General features: G+C 39.9%; 1 protein-coding gene across 2 annotated transcripts in view; it reads left to right on the top strand.

The window, feature by feature from the left end:
- nvl (nuclear VCP like) overlaps positions 1-17,008 on the top strand; it is a 30,357-nt gene extending 13,349 nt beyond the window's left edge. The window contains exons 12-23 of one of the 2 annotated variants that reach the window (XM_079634764.1): positions 1-141; positions 3,047-3,224; positions 3,889-4,110; positions 5,862-5,966; positions 9,081-9,143; positions 9,978-10,097; positions 12,438-12,537; positions 12,620-12,726; positions 12,816-12,892; positions 13,854-13,942; positions 14,407-14,486; positions 16,581-17,008. The exon at positions 1-141 is cut by the window's left edge and continues 4 nt beyond it. In XM_079634764.1, coding sequence (XP_079490890.1) covers positions 1-141; positions 3,047-3,224; positions 3,889-4,110; positions 5,862-5,966; positions 9,081-9,143; positions 9,978-10,097; positions 12,438-12,537; positions 12,620-12,726; positions 12,816-12,892; positions 13,854-13,942; positions 14,407-14,486; positions 16,581-16,625 — 1,327 coding nt within the window. In that variant the 3' untranslated portion in view covers positions 16,626-17,008. The remainder of the gene's footprint in view (positions 142-3,046; positions 3,225-3,888; positions 4,111-5,861; positions 5,967-9,080; positions 9,144-9,977; positions 10,098-12,437; positions 12,538-12,619; positions 12,727-12,815; positions 12,893-13,853; positions 13,943-14,406; positions 14,487-16,580) is intronic. The other variant, XM_079634763.1, reaches the window with a different exon arrangement.
- Positions 17,009-17,594: the final 586 nt, after the last annotated feature.

The raw sequence follows: 17,594 nt of genomic DNA, 5'->3' as shown, positions 1-17,594 counted from the left end.
GAATTCGCTGTCGGAGCCGGCTCAGGTGTTGGTGATCGGAGCCACGAACCGCCCGGACTCGCTGGACCCGGCCCTGCGGCGCGCCGGCAGGTTTGACCGAGAGATCTGTCTGGGGATTCCCGATGAGGGCGCGCGCCTGAAGTACGTCCATCACTCACTCGCCTCGCGTGAAGAACACACACCGCTGATGTCATAGTTAGAGAGGACCTATCACGCTCACGCTTCATCTTTCAGCAACACTTTCTGAAGCCCATGCTTATATTATAGCTCCATTTATACTTATTTATGAGGAAGTATTACTATTCTATAAATATATTAATAAAGGCTCATTAAGACACATGCTGCATTATAAGAACCGTTATAGTTGATCCAGTATACACTGATTTATATTTAAACACTCAGATGATCTATTTCAAGACGTTTGTCAGGTTTTTGTCATTAAAATGCTCTTGTATGTAGGACTAATATCTTACACATCTAATCCCACGCCTCCGTTGCTCATTCCTAACGCCATCTTAGATCTAGATCACTGATAGCAGATAATGCAGTTATTAATGCAGTTACTAATGCAGTTATTAATGCAGTTACTAATGCAGTTATTAATGCAGTTACTAATGCAGTTACTAATGCAGTTATTAATGCAGTTACTAATGCAGTTATTAATGCAGTTACTAATGCAGTTATTAATGCAGTTACTAATGCAGTTATTAATGCAGTTACTAATGCAGTTATTAATGCAGTTACTAATGCAGTTATTAATGCAGTTACTAATGCAGTTATTAATGCAGTTACTAATGCAGTTACTAATGCAGTTACTAATGCAGTTACTAATGCAGTTACTAATGCAGTTACTAATGCAGTTACTAATGCAGTTACTAATGCAGTTACTAATGCAGTTATTAATGCAGTTACTAATGCAGTTATTAATGCAGTTACTAATGCAGTTACTAATGCAGTTATTAATGCAGTTATTAATGCAGTTACTAATGCAGTTATTAATGCAGTTACTAATGCAGTTACTAATGCAGTTATTAATGCAGTTACTAATGCAGTTACTAATGCAGTTATTAATGCAGTTATTAATGCAGTTACTAATGCAGTTATTAGTGCAGTTATTAATGCAGTTATTAATGCAGTTATTAATGCAGTTACTAATGCAGTTATTAATGCAGTTACTAATGCAGTTATTAATGCAGTTACTAATGCAGTTATTAATGCAGTTACTAATGCAGTTACTAATGCAGTTATTAATGCAGTTACTAATGCAGTTATTAATGCAGTTACTAATGCAGTTATTAATGCAGTTACTAATGCAGTTATTAATGCAGTTACTAATGCAGTTATTAATGCAGTTACTAATGCAGTTATTAATGCAGTTACTAATGCAGTTATTAATGCAGTTATTAATGCAGTTACTAATGCAGTTATTAATGCAGTTACTAATGCAGTTACTAATGCAGTTATTAATGCAGTTACTAATGCAGTTATTAATGCAGTTACTAATGCAGTTATTAATGCAGTTACTAATGCAGTTATTAATGCAGTTACTAATGCAGTTATTAATGCAGTTACTAATGCAGTTATTAATGCAGTTACTAATGCAGTTATTAATGCAGTTACTAATGCAGTTACTAATGCAGTTACTAATGCAGTTATTAATGCAGTTATTAATGCAGTTACTAATGCAGTTATTAATGCAGTTATTAATGCAGTTACTAATGCAGTTACTAATGCAGTTACTAATGCAGTTACTAATGCAGTTACTAATGCAGTTATTAATGCAGTTATTAATGCAGTTACTAATGCAGTTACTAATGCAGTTACTAATGCAGTTACTAATGCAGTTACTAATGCAGTTACTAATGCAGTTACTAATGCAGTTACTAATGCAGTTACTAATGCAGTTACTAATGCAGTTACTAATGCAGTTATTAATGCAGTTATTAAAGAGAGAGAGAGATTGCAATAATGAGACTCAAAAGCATGTGCGTCAATAATATTTATTTATTAATTCATCTGTTAATTATTTTTTTCTTCTATTTTTGACTGTAGGTCTAGCCTAATAAATTAAACACAAAGCCCGTTTAACAAGTATGCCTATCATTTTTTTCTTTTTTTTTATATATTATCTGAAGTAATAACGAAAACCCATGCAGGACTATCAATTTATTTATAGGCCTATATTCAGTTTAATTACTCTTGATTATAGATAGCACTATATACTTTAGCCATCAAAAATGGCAGATCAAGCGCATGGGACTGCATTTGCAATGACTTTTTAGTAATTCAGATTTATTTCTGTCAAATAAGTGAATATTTTGTTATTACTAGCCGTGTTGAGTTCTTATAAATACTCATTGTGAGTAATAATACCGTACTAACCTCCATAAATGCAGCATTGAAGTGAAAACATAGGATGCCATTATGAAGATGTGCTCCTTATACATTTTAAGTTGTTTATTTGTAAAAAAAAATAACTAATGAACAATAATATAATTAAATAAAATATATATGAAAAAAGTTGGAAACTTTTTTTTCTTTTTTGATGTTACATATTAGCAAAACACTGCAACATTATTTTTAAAAGTATAATTTCAAACTGCAATAAGCAATATCATACATATGGCTGAGGAGATATAGATGTTAACAAATTATAATTACCATATTCGTGACCTCGAATGCAAACATTAGCGATTAAAGGCATCATTTATAGCTAATTGGTACAGCAAAGAAGTGTCTCTGGATCTATTTTATATGATCATTTATGAATCAGTGTATAATGATTATTAACATGCACTTTGAAAAGGAAAATGCGTTACTTTTCATCAGTAATTATATAAAAAAAATAATATAAATGTAACTATAACTGTTGTTATTATGCAGTATAGGTCTTAATGAGTCTTTATAAATATATTTTATAGAAGAATAGTAATACTCATAAATAGGTATAAATGGGGCTATAATTCATTATAAGCATGGGCTTCATAGAAAGTGTTATCCATCTTTCTTCTGTTGCTGTCCAAAAACTAAATGTACTCCACCGCAGGATTCTGAGGACGCTCTGCCGGAAGATCACGTTGCCGGAGGACTTCGACTACAGACAGCTGGCGCGGCTCACGCCGGGTTACGTGGGCGCAGATTTAATGGCGCTGTGCCGTGAGGCGGCCATGACCACCGTCAACCGAATCCTGCTGAAGTCCAGCAGTGAGGACGCCACTCCACCGGTAACACACGGTTATGTGCTATAATGCCCTTTACACACATGTCAAATAAGTCTCTGATGTCCCCAGAGTGTGTGTGTGTGAAGTTTTAGCTCAAAATACCCCACAGATATTTTTATATAGCATGTTAAAGTTGGCACTTTTTGAGGGTGAGCAAAAACACACCGTTTTGTGTCTGTCCCTTTAAATGCAAATGAGCCGCTGCTCCCGGCACAGGGGGCGGAGCTTCAAGAGCTTGTGTTCTTTTACCTCACACACACACACACACAGGTTTAGCCTTTTATGTTCATGTTTAATCATGAGAAAGCTCCAGTCCGGGAACGAACACGCCACAATATTCCTCATTATACTAATTCATACGCAAAATAAAGGGGCGGGGCCTGGTTGAGTTAGTTTGTAGTGTGTTAAACTGGTGGTTCTGGCGGAAACTGATTATAAAGTAGGTTCAACATCAGTTAATTTTCACATTTATATTTTGTTTTATATTTTTTAGACAGGCTTAAGACGTTCAAGCAGGAAAACCTGTTCTAGTAGAGCCCAAAAACAACATCAGGACTTTGATAAAGGGCAGAATATGGCCTCTTTAAATATTTAGCCGTTTGAAATGGTAATACTCTGCAAGGAAGCGCAGATCACATGACGTCCGCCACTGTTTGTCTGCTGGCAGAAGTGTGAGCTGGAGCAGCTGTTGTCTCTGCTGAAGACCAACGAGTCTCTGAGCGAGGAGCAGCTGGCTGGACTCTGTGTCCTCATGTCCGACTTCAAGTCGTCGTTAGCCAGTGTCCAGCCGTCCGCGAAGCGTGAGGGTTTCGCCACCGTCCCGGACGTGACCTGGGAAGACGTGGGCGCCCTGCACGACATCCGCGAGGAGCTCAACATGGCCATCATGGTACTGTAGATTAGTGATAATACTTCAAGCATTGCATCAGTTCATGTTCTTAGTTCAGCCTTAAAGGGATAGTTCACTCAAACATGAAAATTAGCCCATGATTTACTCACCCTGAAGCAATCCTAGTGTATATGACAATCTTCTATCAGACGAACACAATCTGAGTTATATAAAAAAATGCCCTGACTCTTCCAAGCTTTATAATGGCAGTGAATGTTTTGAAGTCCATTAAAAAGTGCATCTATCCATCATAAAAGTGCATCTATCCATCATAAAAGTGCATCTGTCCATCATAAAAGTGCATCTATCCATCATAAAAGTGCGTCTATCCATCATAAAAGTGCATCTGTCCATCATAAAAGTGCATCTGTCCATCATAAAAGTGCGTCTATCCATCATAAAAGTGCATCTATCCATCATAAAAGTGCATCTGTCCATCATAAAAGTGCATCTATCCATCATAAAAGTGCATCTATCCATCATAAAAGTGCATCTATCCATCATAAAAGTGCATCTATCCATCATAAAAGTGCGTCTATCCATCATAAAAGTGCATCTATCCATCATAAAAGTGCATCTGTCCATCATAAAAGTGCATCTATCCATCATAAAAGTGCATCTGTCCATCATAAAAGTGCATATATCCATCATAAAAGTGCATCTGTCCATCATAAAAGTGCATCTGTCCATCATAAAAGTGCATCTGTCCATCATAAAAGTGCATCTGTCCATCATAAAGTGCATCTATCCATCATAAAAGTGCATATATCCATCATAAAAGTGCGTCAAACCATCATAAAAGTGCATCTGTCCATCATAAAAGTGCATCTGTCCATCATAAAAGTGCATCTGTCCATCATAAAAGTGCATCTGTCCATCATAAAAGTGTCTAACCATCATAAAAGTGCATATATCCATCATAAAAGTGCATCTGTCCATCATAAAAGTGCATCTGTCCATCATAAAAGTGCATCTGTCCATCATAAAAGTGCATCTGTCCATCATAAAGTGCATCTATCCATCATAAAAGTGCATCTGTCCATCATAAAAGTGCATCTGTCCATCATAAAGTGCATCTATCCATCATAAAAGTGCATATATCCATCATAAAAGTGCATATATCCATCATAAAAGTGCATATATCCATCATAAAAGTGCGTCTATCCATCATAAAAGTGCATCTGTCCATCATAAAAGTGCGTCTGTCCATCATAAAAGTGCATCTGTCCATCATAAAAGTGCGTCTATCCATCATAAAAGTGCATCTGTCCATCATAAAAGTGCATCTATCCATCATAAAAGTGCATCTATCCATCATAAAAGTGCATCTGTCCATCATAAAAGTGCATCTGTCCATCATAAAAGTGCATCTATCCATCATAAAAGTACATCTGTCCATCATAAAAGTGCATCTGTCCATCATAAAAGTGCATCTGTCCATCATAAAAGTGCATCTGTCCATCATAAAAGTACATCTGTCCATCATAAAAGTGCATCTGTCCATCATAAAAGTGCATCTATCCATCATAAAAGTGCATCTGTCCATCATAAAAGTTCTGATAGAAGAATGTCATACACACCTAGAATGGCTTCAGAGAGAGTAAATCATGGGCTAATTTTAATTTTTGGGTGAACTATCCCTTTAATGTGTTTAGTCTTGTTGGATAAACTCATTGGTTCCTCCTGACTCTGTAAGAAAGCTGATGATGCTGAGTGAGGCCGATGTGACGCTTGTGTGTGTGTGTTCCCAGGCTCCCATCAATAACCCGGAGCACTTCCGAGCCCTGGGCCTCAGCGCGCCGGCTGGAGTGCTGCTCGCCGGGCCGCCCGGCTGTGGGAAGACCCTCTTAGCCAAGGTCTGTGGACTCTCATTTCAATCTGCAGTTCCTCGGCTTGACCTCATGTCTCAGACTCGTGTCCTCTCATGATCTTATCCTTTAATAGTCTCATCTCAATATTAAAATAGCAATGATGCACTGGCCCTCACGCTTCTCATGTAGCCTACGTGTTGCACAGAGAGAGAGTATGAAGACAGTAGAGCTGCAGGATTCATTTCTAAACGATCTCGGTTCAAACACTCACGCGATCTTATTTCTAAATGACAAACCTTCACACCGGAACATGTACATCAGTTAGCGCTGTCGTTGATGAGAGCCGTCAATATGAAACCGCTAGTGCTGTAGCGGCGCGTCGACGATTCGACGTCAAAATAACGTCGACGTCATATTTTTTCGTCGACACTTCTTTATTTATTTTTTTGCACCATTCCCGGAGGTACAGCTCGACACACACACGTGGGAGACCGAAACCGCAACCTCTTCACAGAACTCCCAATAGTGTTGTCAAAGTCGGTAGCTACTGAAAATGTGACGGGACCAGCATTTCTGTAGTACCAGGTATATTCGGAACACACTAATAGGCGCTGCCTTCTGTCGCTTCCGTGTTTATCTCAGCGCGGGCTCAAGACGAACGTTTTTACTATGAGCATAGCCTACCACGATATAGTGTCTGTGTGTATTAAAGGGTTAGTTCACCCAAAATGAAAATAATGTCATTAATGACTCTCCCTCATGTCGTTCTAAGCCCGTAAGACCTCCGTTCATCTTCGGGACACAGTTTAAGATATTTTAGATTTAGTCCGAGAGATTTCTGTCCGTCCATTGAAGCTGTATATACAGTATACTGGCCATGTCCATAAAGGTAATAAACACATCATCACAGTAGTCCATGTGACATCAGTGGGTTAGTTAGAAGTTTTTGAAGCATCGAAAATACTTTTTGGTCCAAAAATAACACAAAATAAGACTTTATTCAGCATTGTATTCTCTCCCGGGTCTGTTGTCAATCCTTCACAGTTACGCTGATGGCGTAAGACGCTGATGACGTGTTATCTGGTGCGCCCGAGCTTCATTTATAGACTGAGGGAGACACACGTCATCAGCGTCTTACGTCAGCAGCGTCACTGCGGAGTCCTGAACGCAGATTCACAACAGACCCGGGAGAGAATACAATGCTGAATAAAGTCTTATTTTGTGTTATTTTTGGACCAAAAAGTATTTTCGATGCTTCAAAAACTTCTAACTAACCCACTGATGTCACATGGACTACTTTGATGATCTTTTTATTACCTTTATGGACATGGACAGTATACTGTATATACAGCTTCAATGGAGGGACAGAAATCTCTCGGACTAAATCTAAAATATCTTAAACTGTGTTCCGAAGATGAACGGAGGTCTTACGGGCTTAGAACGACATGAGGGAGAGTCATTAATGACATTATTTTCATTTTTGGGTGAACTAACCCTTTAAACTGCACAAAGACTATTTAAATATTGACCCTGCATGTTCTGCTTGTCTCTGTGTGAATGGATGGCGTAGACGCGCGGTTTCATTTACCACACACACACACACACACACACACACACACACACACACACACACACACTGAAGAACGAGTGACGCTCGTGCTGTTTTCAGTCTCTGCTGCCTCACGATATGATGACATGATGAAACTCATCTCCAGAGCCGCTCTGAGAGTCACTTCATGAGCATTTTACCGTTTTGAGAAAAACTATCGTCATATCACACACACACGGAAACTCAAGGTCTTCACGGCAACCCGTCAAAATTAAAGTTTGGTTTAACTTGACAGAAATAATGATATTAGTCTACTGTACAATAGATTTAGCTACATCTCCATGTATTAAAAATACTACTACTAATAATAATAATATGATAATGTGTGCATAGAAGATTGCTTATTTTTAAGCAATATTTCTCAATATTTGCGTTTTACAGCATATAGCCTTCAATGTATTATTTACTTATGATTACTGTCATGAATAATAAAGTAATTGTATCTGTCTAACGTTAGCTAACTCATACTGTGGTCGTTTACGAGTCAAATACATAACGCTAGACTAACGTTAGCCAGCTTATAGTATCATGATTCAGTACTCTAGTTCGCCAATGTCAATTAACGGAGCCAAGCAATGTCCAGGCCAGGGTTTTTATTAATCGAGCAACATAAAAATAATCGTTATATTAAGCGCCCAATTAGTCGACTAATCGATAAAATAATCGCCCAACTAATCGTTTTATTAATAATCGTTTACCCCAGCCCTAGAAACCACTCTACTTTCAGTCTTTTCAACCACACAGTATCGATATTTCTGTCACTAATATTCTAATGATCACAGAAGTCCTGAGATAAAAGTTTATAGTTGGAGTATAAACACTGATGTCCACGGTAGCAACGAAACAGTAAATCACCGTTTTAAAGTCTCTCGCTTCAAATAACGAGTGTATCAATTACATCTGATGCTTCAAAAAATTCATAAAGACGACGTTTGAAGCGAAATTGACGCGCGTCCGAGGCGAAATCCGCTTCTTGTGGGAGGGGCCAGTGCAGGCGCTTCTGTTTGCAAGAAAGGCCGCGAAATTTAAAAATACTACTGTTACTGTATCACGAAATGTAGTTTTAAGAGTTGTTCAATCGAGAATGTAGTTGTTTAAAGCTCAAATCTGTGGTTTGTTTATAAAGATAGCGCCTATTTAAAACATTAGATCTGACGTTTCGGAGTTGTGAGATCCAGGCGCTCATGTGACCCGCTGGAGCCGCCGCACCTCGGCTAGTCCTCCTGACGTCTGCCGCTGGTCAACCAGACATGTTTCAATTCACAATCTATAGCTTCGGCTCTATTATACGAAACATAGAAGTTCAAATACATTAATGACTCGTTATACAGTATGTATATGTTTTAACAACAACCCAAAATAATTTTTCTCTGTGACAAAAGTTTATGATTCTTATGATCTTATTTGTTGATCATAATCTTCATAAATTAAGGGTTGGTCATCATGTCCTGTAAGACTGAAGTTGATCTGAAATGAGGACCCGTGGAGGTTCAGGACTGTTGCTCTGAGTCTCGCTGGTCTAGTTCCTCATCCTCTCGGTCTCGTTACAGGCGGTCGCTAACGAGTCCGGCTTGAACTTCATCTCGGTCAAGGGTCCGGAGCTGCTGAATATGGTGAGATCCTGGACAATTACTCACATGTCATTGTAGTGAATATTCCAGATGTCACATTTCAACATTCTATTATATTTTGCATAAAAGTACATTTTTAAATTCAGAAGTAAATAAGTATAACAAAACCTACCATGGTATATAAATACCTGAAGTAAAACTGTAAATATCTGTTAGCATGACAGTATAGTGTTTTTTACTCTCATAGGAATGAGACACTTTGCATTAAACGATGTTGTAATTGTGTAAGAAATGATACCGATTGTGATGAAAATGTCACAATGCAGCAAAAGAAAAACTTAAAGCCTTTATTTATAATGCATAATAAAGGAATCCATAATGTTCATCTTCATGCATTATATCTTTACATAAATAACTGTAAACAAAGTTAAATGGCATTATAATATTCACAGATTCCTTGTTGCTTCTGAAATTGGTTTTAATGCATTATACTTTCTAAAGGTGTATTATACCTGTGGTTACAGTTATTTATGAGATAATACACTGCGTTAGAAGATGCTTTACAAGGCATAATTACTGCATTAAAGTACGTTTATAATGCATGAAATATAAAGGCTTTAAGTTAGTGTTAGCAAAAATCTTAATGGTTCTATTGATTTAATTTCTGTATATTTACGTCATGATGTGTGTGTGTGTCTCTGTGTGTGTGCGCGTGTGTGTGTGTGTATCTGTGTCTCTGTGTGTGTGGGTGTGTGTACGTGTGTGCACGTGTGTGTGTGTGTGTGTGTGCCCGTACGTGTGTGTGTGTGTGTGTGTGTGTGTGTGTGTGCCCGTACGTGTGTGTGTGTGTGTGTGTGTGTGTGTGTGTGTGTGCAGTACGTGGGAGAGAGCGAGCGAGCGGTTCGTCAGGTCTTCCAGAGAGCCCGTAACTCCGCACCGTGTGTGATCTTCTTTGATGAGATCGATGCGCTGTGTCCTCGTCGCTCAGAGCATGAGGTGAGTGTGTGTGTGTGATGCACTGAAACTTCAGCAGTGACAGAAACACTAGCTCTTCTCTAACGGCACGGTTTGATGAAAAACTATATGAAATGACGATGTTTCCATTAACCGATGTTATGCGACTAAAACACAACTTTTCCTCTCCTGATAAGTCATTCCAATAATCATGGCGACGGATGTTAGCAGGTTTATATAATCTCAGCCGCCGCACTAGACATTATTATTCGTTACTAGACATTATTAACCGATGGAGATGCGTGTTATTCAACATTAAAGCTACACTATGTAATTGTTTTCCGCCGCTAGGGGCCGCTAGCCTCTTACAGTAACACAGGCGTAGGTTGATGACGCAGTGACGAGCTGAATGCTGGGACTTGCTGTCGAGCGGATGATCTAATAATGTTAATGGATCAGTGAAATCCTTCATGTTTTTAACATTACAGTGGTATGAACGTCGCGATTGCTAATAATAGACAGATATCACACGCGAGTCCCGCGGATATAAAGGAAAAAGGATTCATTCTACCGAACTACCGGCAACTGCTGAATTATACTCGCACAGGTCAGTTTATTAGAGGAATTAAACTTGTGAGGAAACGCAGCGCTGTCACTCGCACTAGCGTTACACTATCACACTACACATGTGTTGAGTTATAATGTTATTCTATGTGTTAGTTCGTTTGCTATATGAAACTAGCAGCTTACTAGTAAGCTAGAGCAACATTAGAATAACATACAGATCATATTCTAACATTTCGTCATGTTGAGCTATATAACACTGATTAGTTTTATGTATATTTGCTCACCTGTCTAATAAAGAGTGTGCAAGAGCGGTGTCGCTGTCAAGTCGTGACTCGTGAAGCTCTGTCGAGTCCAAGTTAGTCGCGGACGCTAGCTCTCGGCATCTCGAAAACACCACGCCGATATTGAGCCTCATTTTAGTTCTCCTTTTGTCCCAAAGTCTGCTTGTCATGTTCATAATGTTTGAACGGAATAAGAACAGCGTGGCACTACGCAGTTGTCCACGCCTGTCGCCTTGGTTACGGCATGGCTATGGCAGTACGAGCGGAAACCGAGGATAGCGCGGATATTGCGTCATTGACAGGCAACATTTTTTTCCGGGACGGGCCATTATTTAAAATTGGAATTTCTCTGAAATAAAAAATCTTTGGAGACTTTTGTGATATTGTAAGTACACAACTGCAGGAAGTATATCACACTGTGCACGTGATTTTTGGAGATTTTATTACAAAATTCTTACATATTGCAGCTTTAATCTCAAGGAAAGACTCTTACACTGAGAGCGGCTCATATGAGGAGTTTCTGGGAGATTATAGTACGCGATCTCTCTGAGGAACTGTGGATTCAGGATTTCCAGATCAACAGATTGCCGTTTTTTGAGTTGTTGTTTAGAGTCCAGTATTCCCTCCATTTAGTCTTTTATGATTTTAATAAAGAATGCTAGTTGTGTCCTAAATTACAGTATGCAAGTGTGCAGTATGTACTCAAGCGTGTAGTGTCTGAACTTAATACCTTTATTTTGTCATCCATGACTGGGGTCTGTTAGCCCCTCCCCCTCCACGGTGTATTAAAGCCGGTGCAGTCGAGGTCATGCAGGGTCCAGTATTGCGGTTTAATATTTACTTTTATTTATTTAACGTGCACTCTTTCTTTGGGATGTTCAGTGTGAACACTACTCACACTAATTATCCTACAGAACGGCGTAGACTAGTGCACAAGTACGGGAAGTGGGACGCACATCTTCTGTCCAAACACACGCGACATCATTAAAGAAGGATCATGTGACTCTGACGTACGTCAGGTGACTGTAAGTGTGTAAAAACTGTGTCCATTGCAGTTCTGCTAAATATTCCTTTTTCGTATTGCCTAAAAACCGCCTCATGCGAGCGTGAAAACTGCGATATAAGTTTATTGTTTCCATTTGGACACAATAATCTTTGATACTTTTGATATGAATCAAAAGTATCAGCTTTCAAATTCGGTCTGCTTTATCACTAAATTGAGTCGATAAATGTGTATTTGTGTGTGTTTAATGTGTGTGACAGAACTGACCATCTCTTCCTCTTTACTACTAATTACAGCAGTTAATAAACCCTGGTTAGATGTGATGATGATCATGAAGTGTGTGTGTGTGTGTGTGTGTGTGTGTGTGTGTGTGTGTGTGTGTGTGTGTGTGTGTGCGTTTGTTTGTTTGTGCGTGTGTGTGCGTGTGTTTGTTTGTGCGTGTGTGTGTGTGTGTGTGTGTGTGTACGTGTGTGTACGCGTGTGTGTGTGTGTGTGTGTGCGTTTATGTGTGTGTGTGTGTGTGTGTGTCAGTCAGGAGCCAGTGTTCGTGTGGTAAACCAGTTGCTCACCGAGATGGACGGCATGGAGAATCGCCGGCAGGTTTTCATGATGGCCGCCACCAACAGACCCGGTAATAAACTGAGGAGTGTGTTGTTGAAAACTGAGATGTTTTGTTGGCTTTCTATAACGCGTAAATAACTTGATGTGTGCAGATATTATTGATCCGGCTGTGCTGAGACCCGGGCGGCTGGACAAGACTCTGTATGTGGGTTTGCCGCCCGCCGCGGACAGACACGCCATATTACTCACCATCACTAAGGTGAAGCACACACACAGTACTGGCGTATGGACCACTGTAATCATGTGATCTGGGGAATCTTCTGCTGTATCAACTCTTTCATGTTTCAGGGAGGCACCAAACCACATCTGGATCCAGACGTCAGTCTTGAGGAAATTGCCCATGATGCTCGTTGTGAGAGTTTTACGTAAGTTTGTAAATTGTTCTTTCCCTTCGCTGACACGCTGAACTTCCTCATGAGAACTAAGAACTGAAAATTGTTGCACATCATCTATTGTAACAAACTCCAGATTATTTTTTAGTTTAGTAGATTTTGGCTCTATTCATTAGGGATGAGCCGATGACCGATATATTGGTCGATATTGATAACCGATAATCCTTTGTATTTGGTGGCCGATGACCGATATATTGGTCGATATTGATAACCGATAATCCTTTGTATTTGGTGGCCGATGACCGATATATTGGCCGATATTGATAACCGATAATCCTTTGTATTTGGTGGCCGATAACTGATATATTGCCCGATATTGATAACCGATAATTCTTTGTATTTGGTGGTCGCTTACCTATATATTTGCCGATATTGATAACCGATAATCCTTTGTATTTGGTGGTCGCTTACCTATATATTTGCCGATATTGATAACCGATAATCCTTTGTATTTGGTGACTGATATATTGCCCGATATTGATAACCGATAATTCTTTGTATTTGGTGGTCGCTTACCTATATATTTGCCGATATTGATAACCGATAATCCTTTGTATTTGGTGACCGATATATTGGCCGATATTGATAACCGATAATCCTTTGTATTTGGTGGCCGATGACCGATATATTGCCCGATATTGATAACCGATAATCCTTTGTATTTGGTGGCCGATGACCGATATATTGGCCAATATTGATAACCGATAATCCTTTGAATTTGGTGGCCGATGACCGATATATTGCCCGATATTGATAACCGATAATCCTTTGTATTTGGTGGCCGATGACCGATATATTGCCCGATATTGATAACCGATAATCCTAACCAAAACAGAATTTAGGGAAAAATAAAACGTATTTCATAATGCCCGTTATCGGCTGATATATGGTGCGTCCCTGATCTCCACAGTCTGAGTGTGTTGTTGTGTTGTAGAGGTGCAGATCTGTCGGCGCTGGTGCGAGAGGCGAGTGTTAACGCTCTGAGAGTTCACCTGAACACAGGACCCGCTCAAACACACACAGGTAACACACACACATACACACACCTGAACACAGGACCCGCTCAAACACACACAGGTAACACACACACACCTGAACACAGGACCCGCTCAAACACACACAGGTAACACACACACATACACACACCTGAACACAGGACCAGCTCAAACACACACAGGTAACACACACACACACCTGAACACAGGACCCGCTCAAACACACACAGGTAACACACACACATACACACACCTGAACACAGGACCCGCTCAAACACACACAGGTAACACACACACACCTGAACACAGGACCCGCTCAAACACACACAGGTAACACACACACATACACACACCTGAACACAGGACCCGCTCAAACACACACAGGTAACACACACACACACCTGAACACAGGACCAGCTCAAACATACACACACACACACACACACACCTGAAGCAGGAGCACTGAGTGTGAGTCTGTGTTGTGTGTCACAGAGCCGGTGAAGGACATCAGTGTGAGTCGAGTTCACTTCGAGGACGCCTTCAGGAAGGTGCGCCCGTCCGTGTCCAAGAAGGTGAGTGACGAGAACACAAGATATTAAAGGGTTAGTTCACCCAAAAATGAAAATTCAGTCAGTAACTACTCACCCTCATGTTGTTCCAACCATGTAAGTCTTTCGTTCATCTTCGGATCACAAATTAAAGCAGCACCAGGTAACTTTTCAACCTTAATAATATATTTCCAAGTCTCTTGTGATGGTACATCGACTTACAATAGGTTGAATGACACGTCTGCCATAGCCCGACGGGGTCTGTGGCGTTTTTAATCGTACTTTTAAACTTCGGGTTTCGGGTAGTAACCGGCGAACAAAGAGAACTACAAAATTCGACTGCTTTACGGCATATACGTCACTTCCACCACCACCCCCACTTCCTTAAAATCGGACGTGCGAGCCAAACTAGCGTTTGTTTGCCAAATGTTATTGTCATGGCCGAAGCAGCACAGAAAAGCAAGAAAGCAAAGGTTTTGTCGGAGGAAAGCAACAAGAGGAAACGAGAAAGTGATCGTATTAAAGGCAGAACGAGGATCAACATTGGGCCAGCGTTTCCTCGCTGGCGTGAGCTGGAGGAGGAGGCCCGATGCCACCCGTCCCGGTTTTCCAGGGATTATTCTCTTTTTTGAGCGACAGTCCCAGAAAATTCATATTCTTTCCCGGGACACGAATTGTCCCGTTTTTTTGTGAAAATGTACTTCTAAAGTAGAATTTCCTGGTTTCAAATTAAACCGTTTCCGTCTACTGTTACTGTGTTTTCTTCATAGTTGTGTACAGTACATCCAATCCTGTGTCCGTAAACGGGTAAAAAACATGGTAAAAACGGGTAAAACAGTGGATTGGCAAATGCCAGGCGTTTACTTTTATTTGATTGGAAGCTCAACTTATCGCCTAGCAACTGCCTGTGCTGTCGGTCGCGCGCGCGCGCGCATCAACACACATCCAAGATGATACAGTGTGAGTTTAGTTGCTAGATAGCTTTTTAAAAACTGTCTATTTACATCTATTGTGTGAAATGGGGAGAGAGACGGACGAGGAGGATAACCACTGTCTATGAGGATAACACAACAAAGTCGGATGAGCCACCAGTGTCAAAGAAAATACTATTTACAACCTACAACTCAAACTCAGACCACAAAAAATAATAATAATCTGTGTCCCGGTTTTTCACACTTCAAAGGTGGCAACCCTATGCTCGACCGATGCGGACTTTCAAATATCAAATGAAAGCCTATGTCTAAAGGGCGTGTACAAGTTTGGTAGGGGCTACATTCTTTCAAGTAAATATATAAGATGTACAAAATAATATTTTAGGATACCTAACATGTCTGTGATATTTGTTTATTTGTCTTGCCTCAAGCTATAATAAATCGATTTGTAAAATTTGCAGATTCATCTATGGTAGCTTGATATTATAATATTGACGATATATGGTTATTATATCTACCACTCAAACATTGCATTGAAGTATCATATAGATTCAGTAAAACGGTAACCAATAGACTAGGCTACTATAATGACGCTGGCTTGTAAACGTGAGCATCGCGATCATTTGTCGTTTGAAAAAAAATAAAACCCATGAAATTATATTCATATCATGACATGCTGAAATATATGCCACTGTACCTGGATGAAGACACTTCACACGCGACGCAAGCAGAACACCTGCATGTGAACTCCTCCTACAGTGTTCAGGGCTATCATGGTTGTCAACAAATGGACGTGCATGTATGACAGAGTTTACGACAGTAGTAGAGGACAATACTGTTTCCCAACTGTAGGGGGACCCCGAGAGCAAAAAAAAGAAAAGTAACCTAGTGCTGCTTTAAGATATTTTTGATGAAATCTGAAGGCAGTCTCACTCCTCCATAGGCTTTCAGAGGGACCCAAACTCGCCAGTTACTATAGTTCCCATCATTCCACGCTCCTTCACATTGTCATCAAGCTACGCTGTTGTTGTTGTCTGGAATGTACCTTTAAGTGACCCTTTGCTTCAGAATGCATGAATGTCCACAGACGGAGCTCTTGCACATTATCACAGCAGAACCGTGACGTCTGCCATGCGCCGCTCATCTCGCGTGCGTCTCTAACCGGGGTTATTATTCCTCCTCACAGGAGCAGCTCATGTACGAGAAACTGAAGGACTCGCTCTCACGATGACCGGCACTGAGGAACAACAGTCCAGCGATGCTGAGGAACTCATGGAAGACCAACATTTACACATCAGCAAAGATTTGATGAAATGATGCATGCAATAAACTGTATATATGAAGGTTCATAAAGTGTTTTAACAGGAAAATCACATGAGAAGATGATTTCTGAATTAATACTGTGAGTTTTACAGCCTTTATAAAATGTTTATTTTAATATTTTTTTTCTACAATAGATTGAACTTTAGCTTTATAGTTTTTTGCCTGTTGATTTTGGACCAGAATCTCACACACACTCAACAGAAAGCACATCAGTCACTAGTTACTAGCCAAGAAAGATCTTGTGTGTATAAAAGGTTTGACACTCGAATAAACTTGTATTTCTCATCTTTAAAAAAAAATTGGTTTTGTTCTTTATATAGATATACATCATGCCTACATGTTCCCAAACTTTGCCCCAAAAAAATATTCTTAAATGTTATAATTGAGATTTTATTATGTCTAAATATAAATCTAAAAGCAAACCATGTGAAAATATAACTATATTAGCGAGTGGAAATGGCAAAGGAGCTGATGAGTCCTCTGCTGCCATCTACTGGTTATAGTGCTAATGTCATTTTCTTTTTAAAAGTTATTTTGCAAAATAGTTTTTGGTAGCCTGGGTGCCAGCCCGAACCCAGCCCACAACATTAGAGGTCGGGAAGTTCGGTCTGGACCCTGGAACTCCAGAGTTCTCGCGAGAGCACAAGTTGAATTTGCTCAGCGAGTAGCTCTGGTGTCAAGTAATGATGGTCATTAAATATGCCCCTCTATCTGAGCTGCACCAATCACAGCGGGTTATCTGATATAGGCGGGCCAGAGGCGTGTCCGTGACTGAAGCATGTTTATCACGTGATCAAAAACAGCGAAGAAGTCTGACAGTTGATGAGGATGCCAAGCACGGAAATAATAATGTTTTGCTTATGAAGACTGACCTATG

This window comes from Phoxinus phoxinus, assembly GCF_949152265.1.
Source record: "Phoxinus phoxinus genome assembly, chromosome: 14".
Classification (NCBI taxonomy): Eukaryota; Metazoa; Chordata; class Actinopteri; order Cypriniformes; family Leuciscidae; genus Phoxinus; species Phoxinus phoxinus.
Note: the sequence above shows the minus strand (reverse complement) of the source record. Positions and strands in the feature narration are given on the sequence as shown.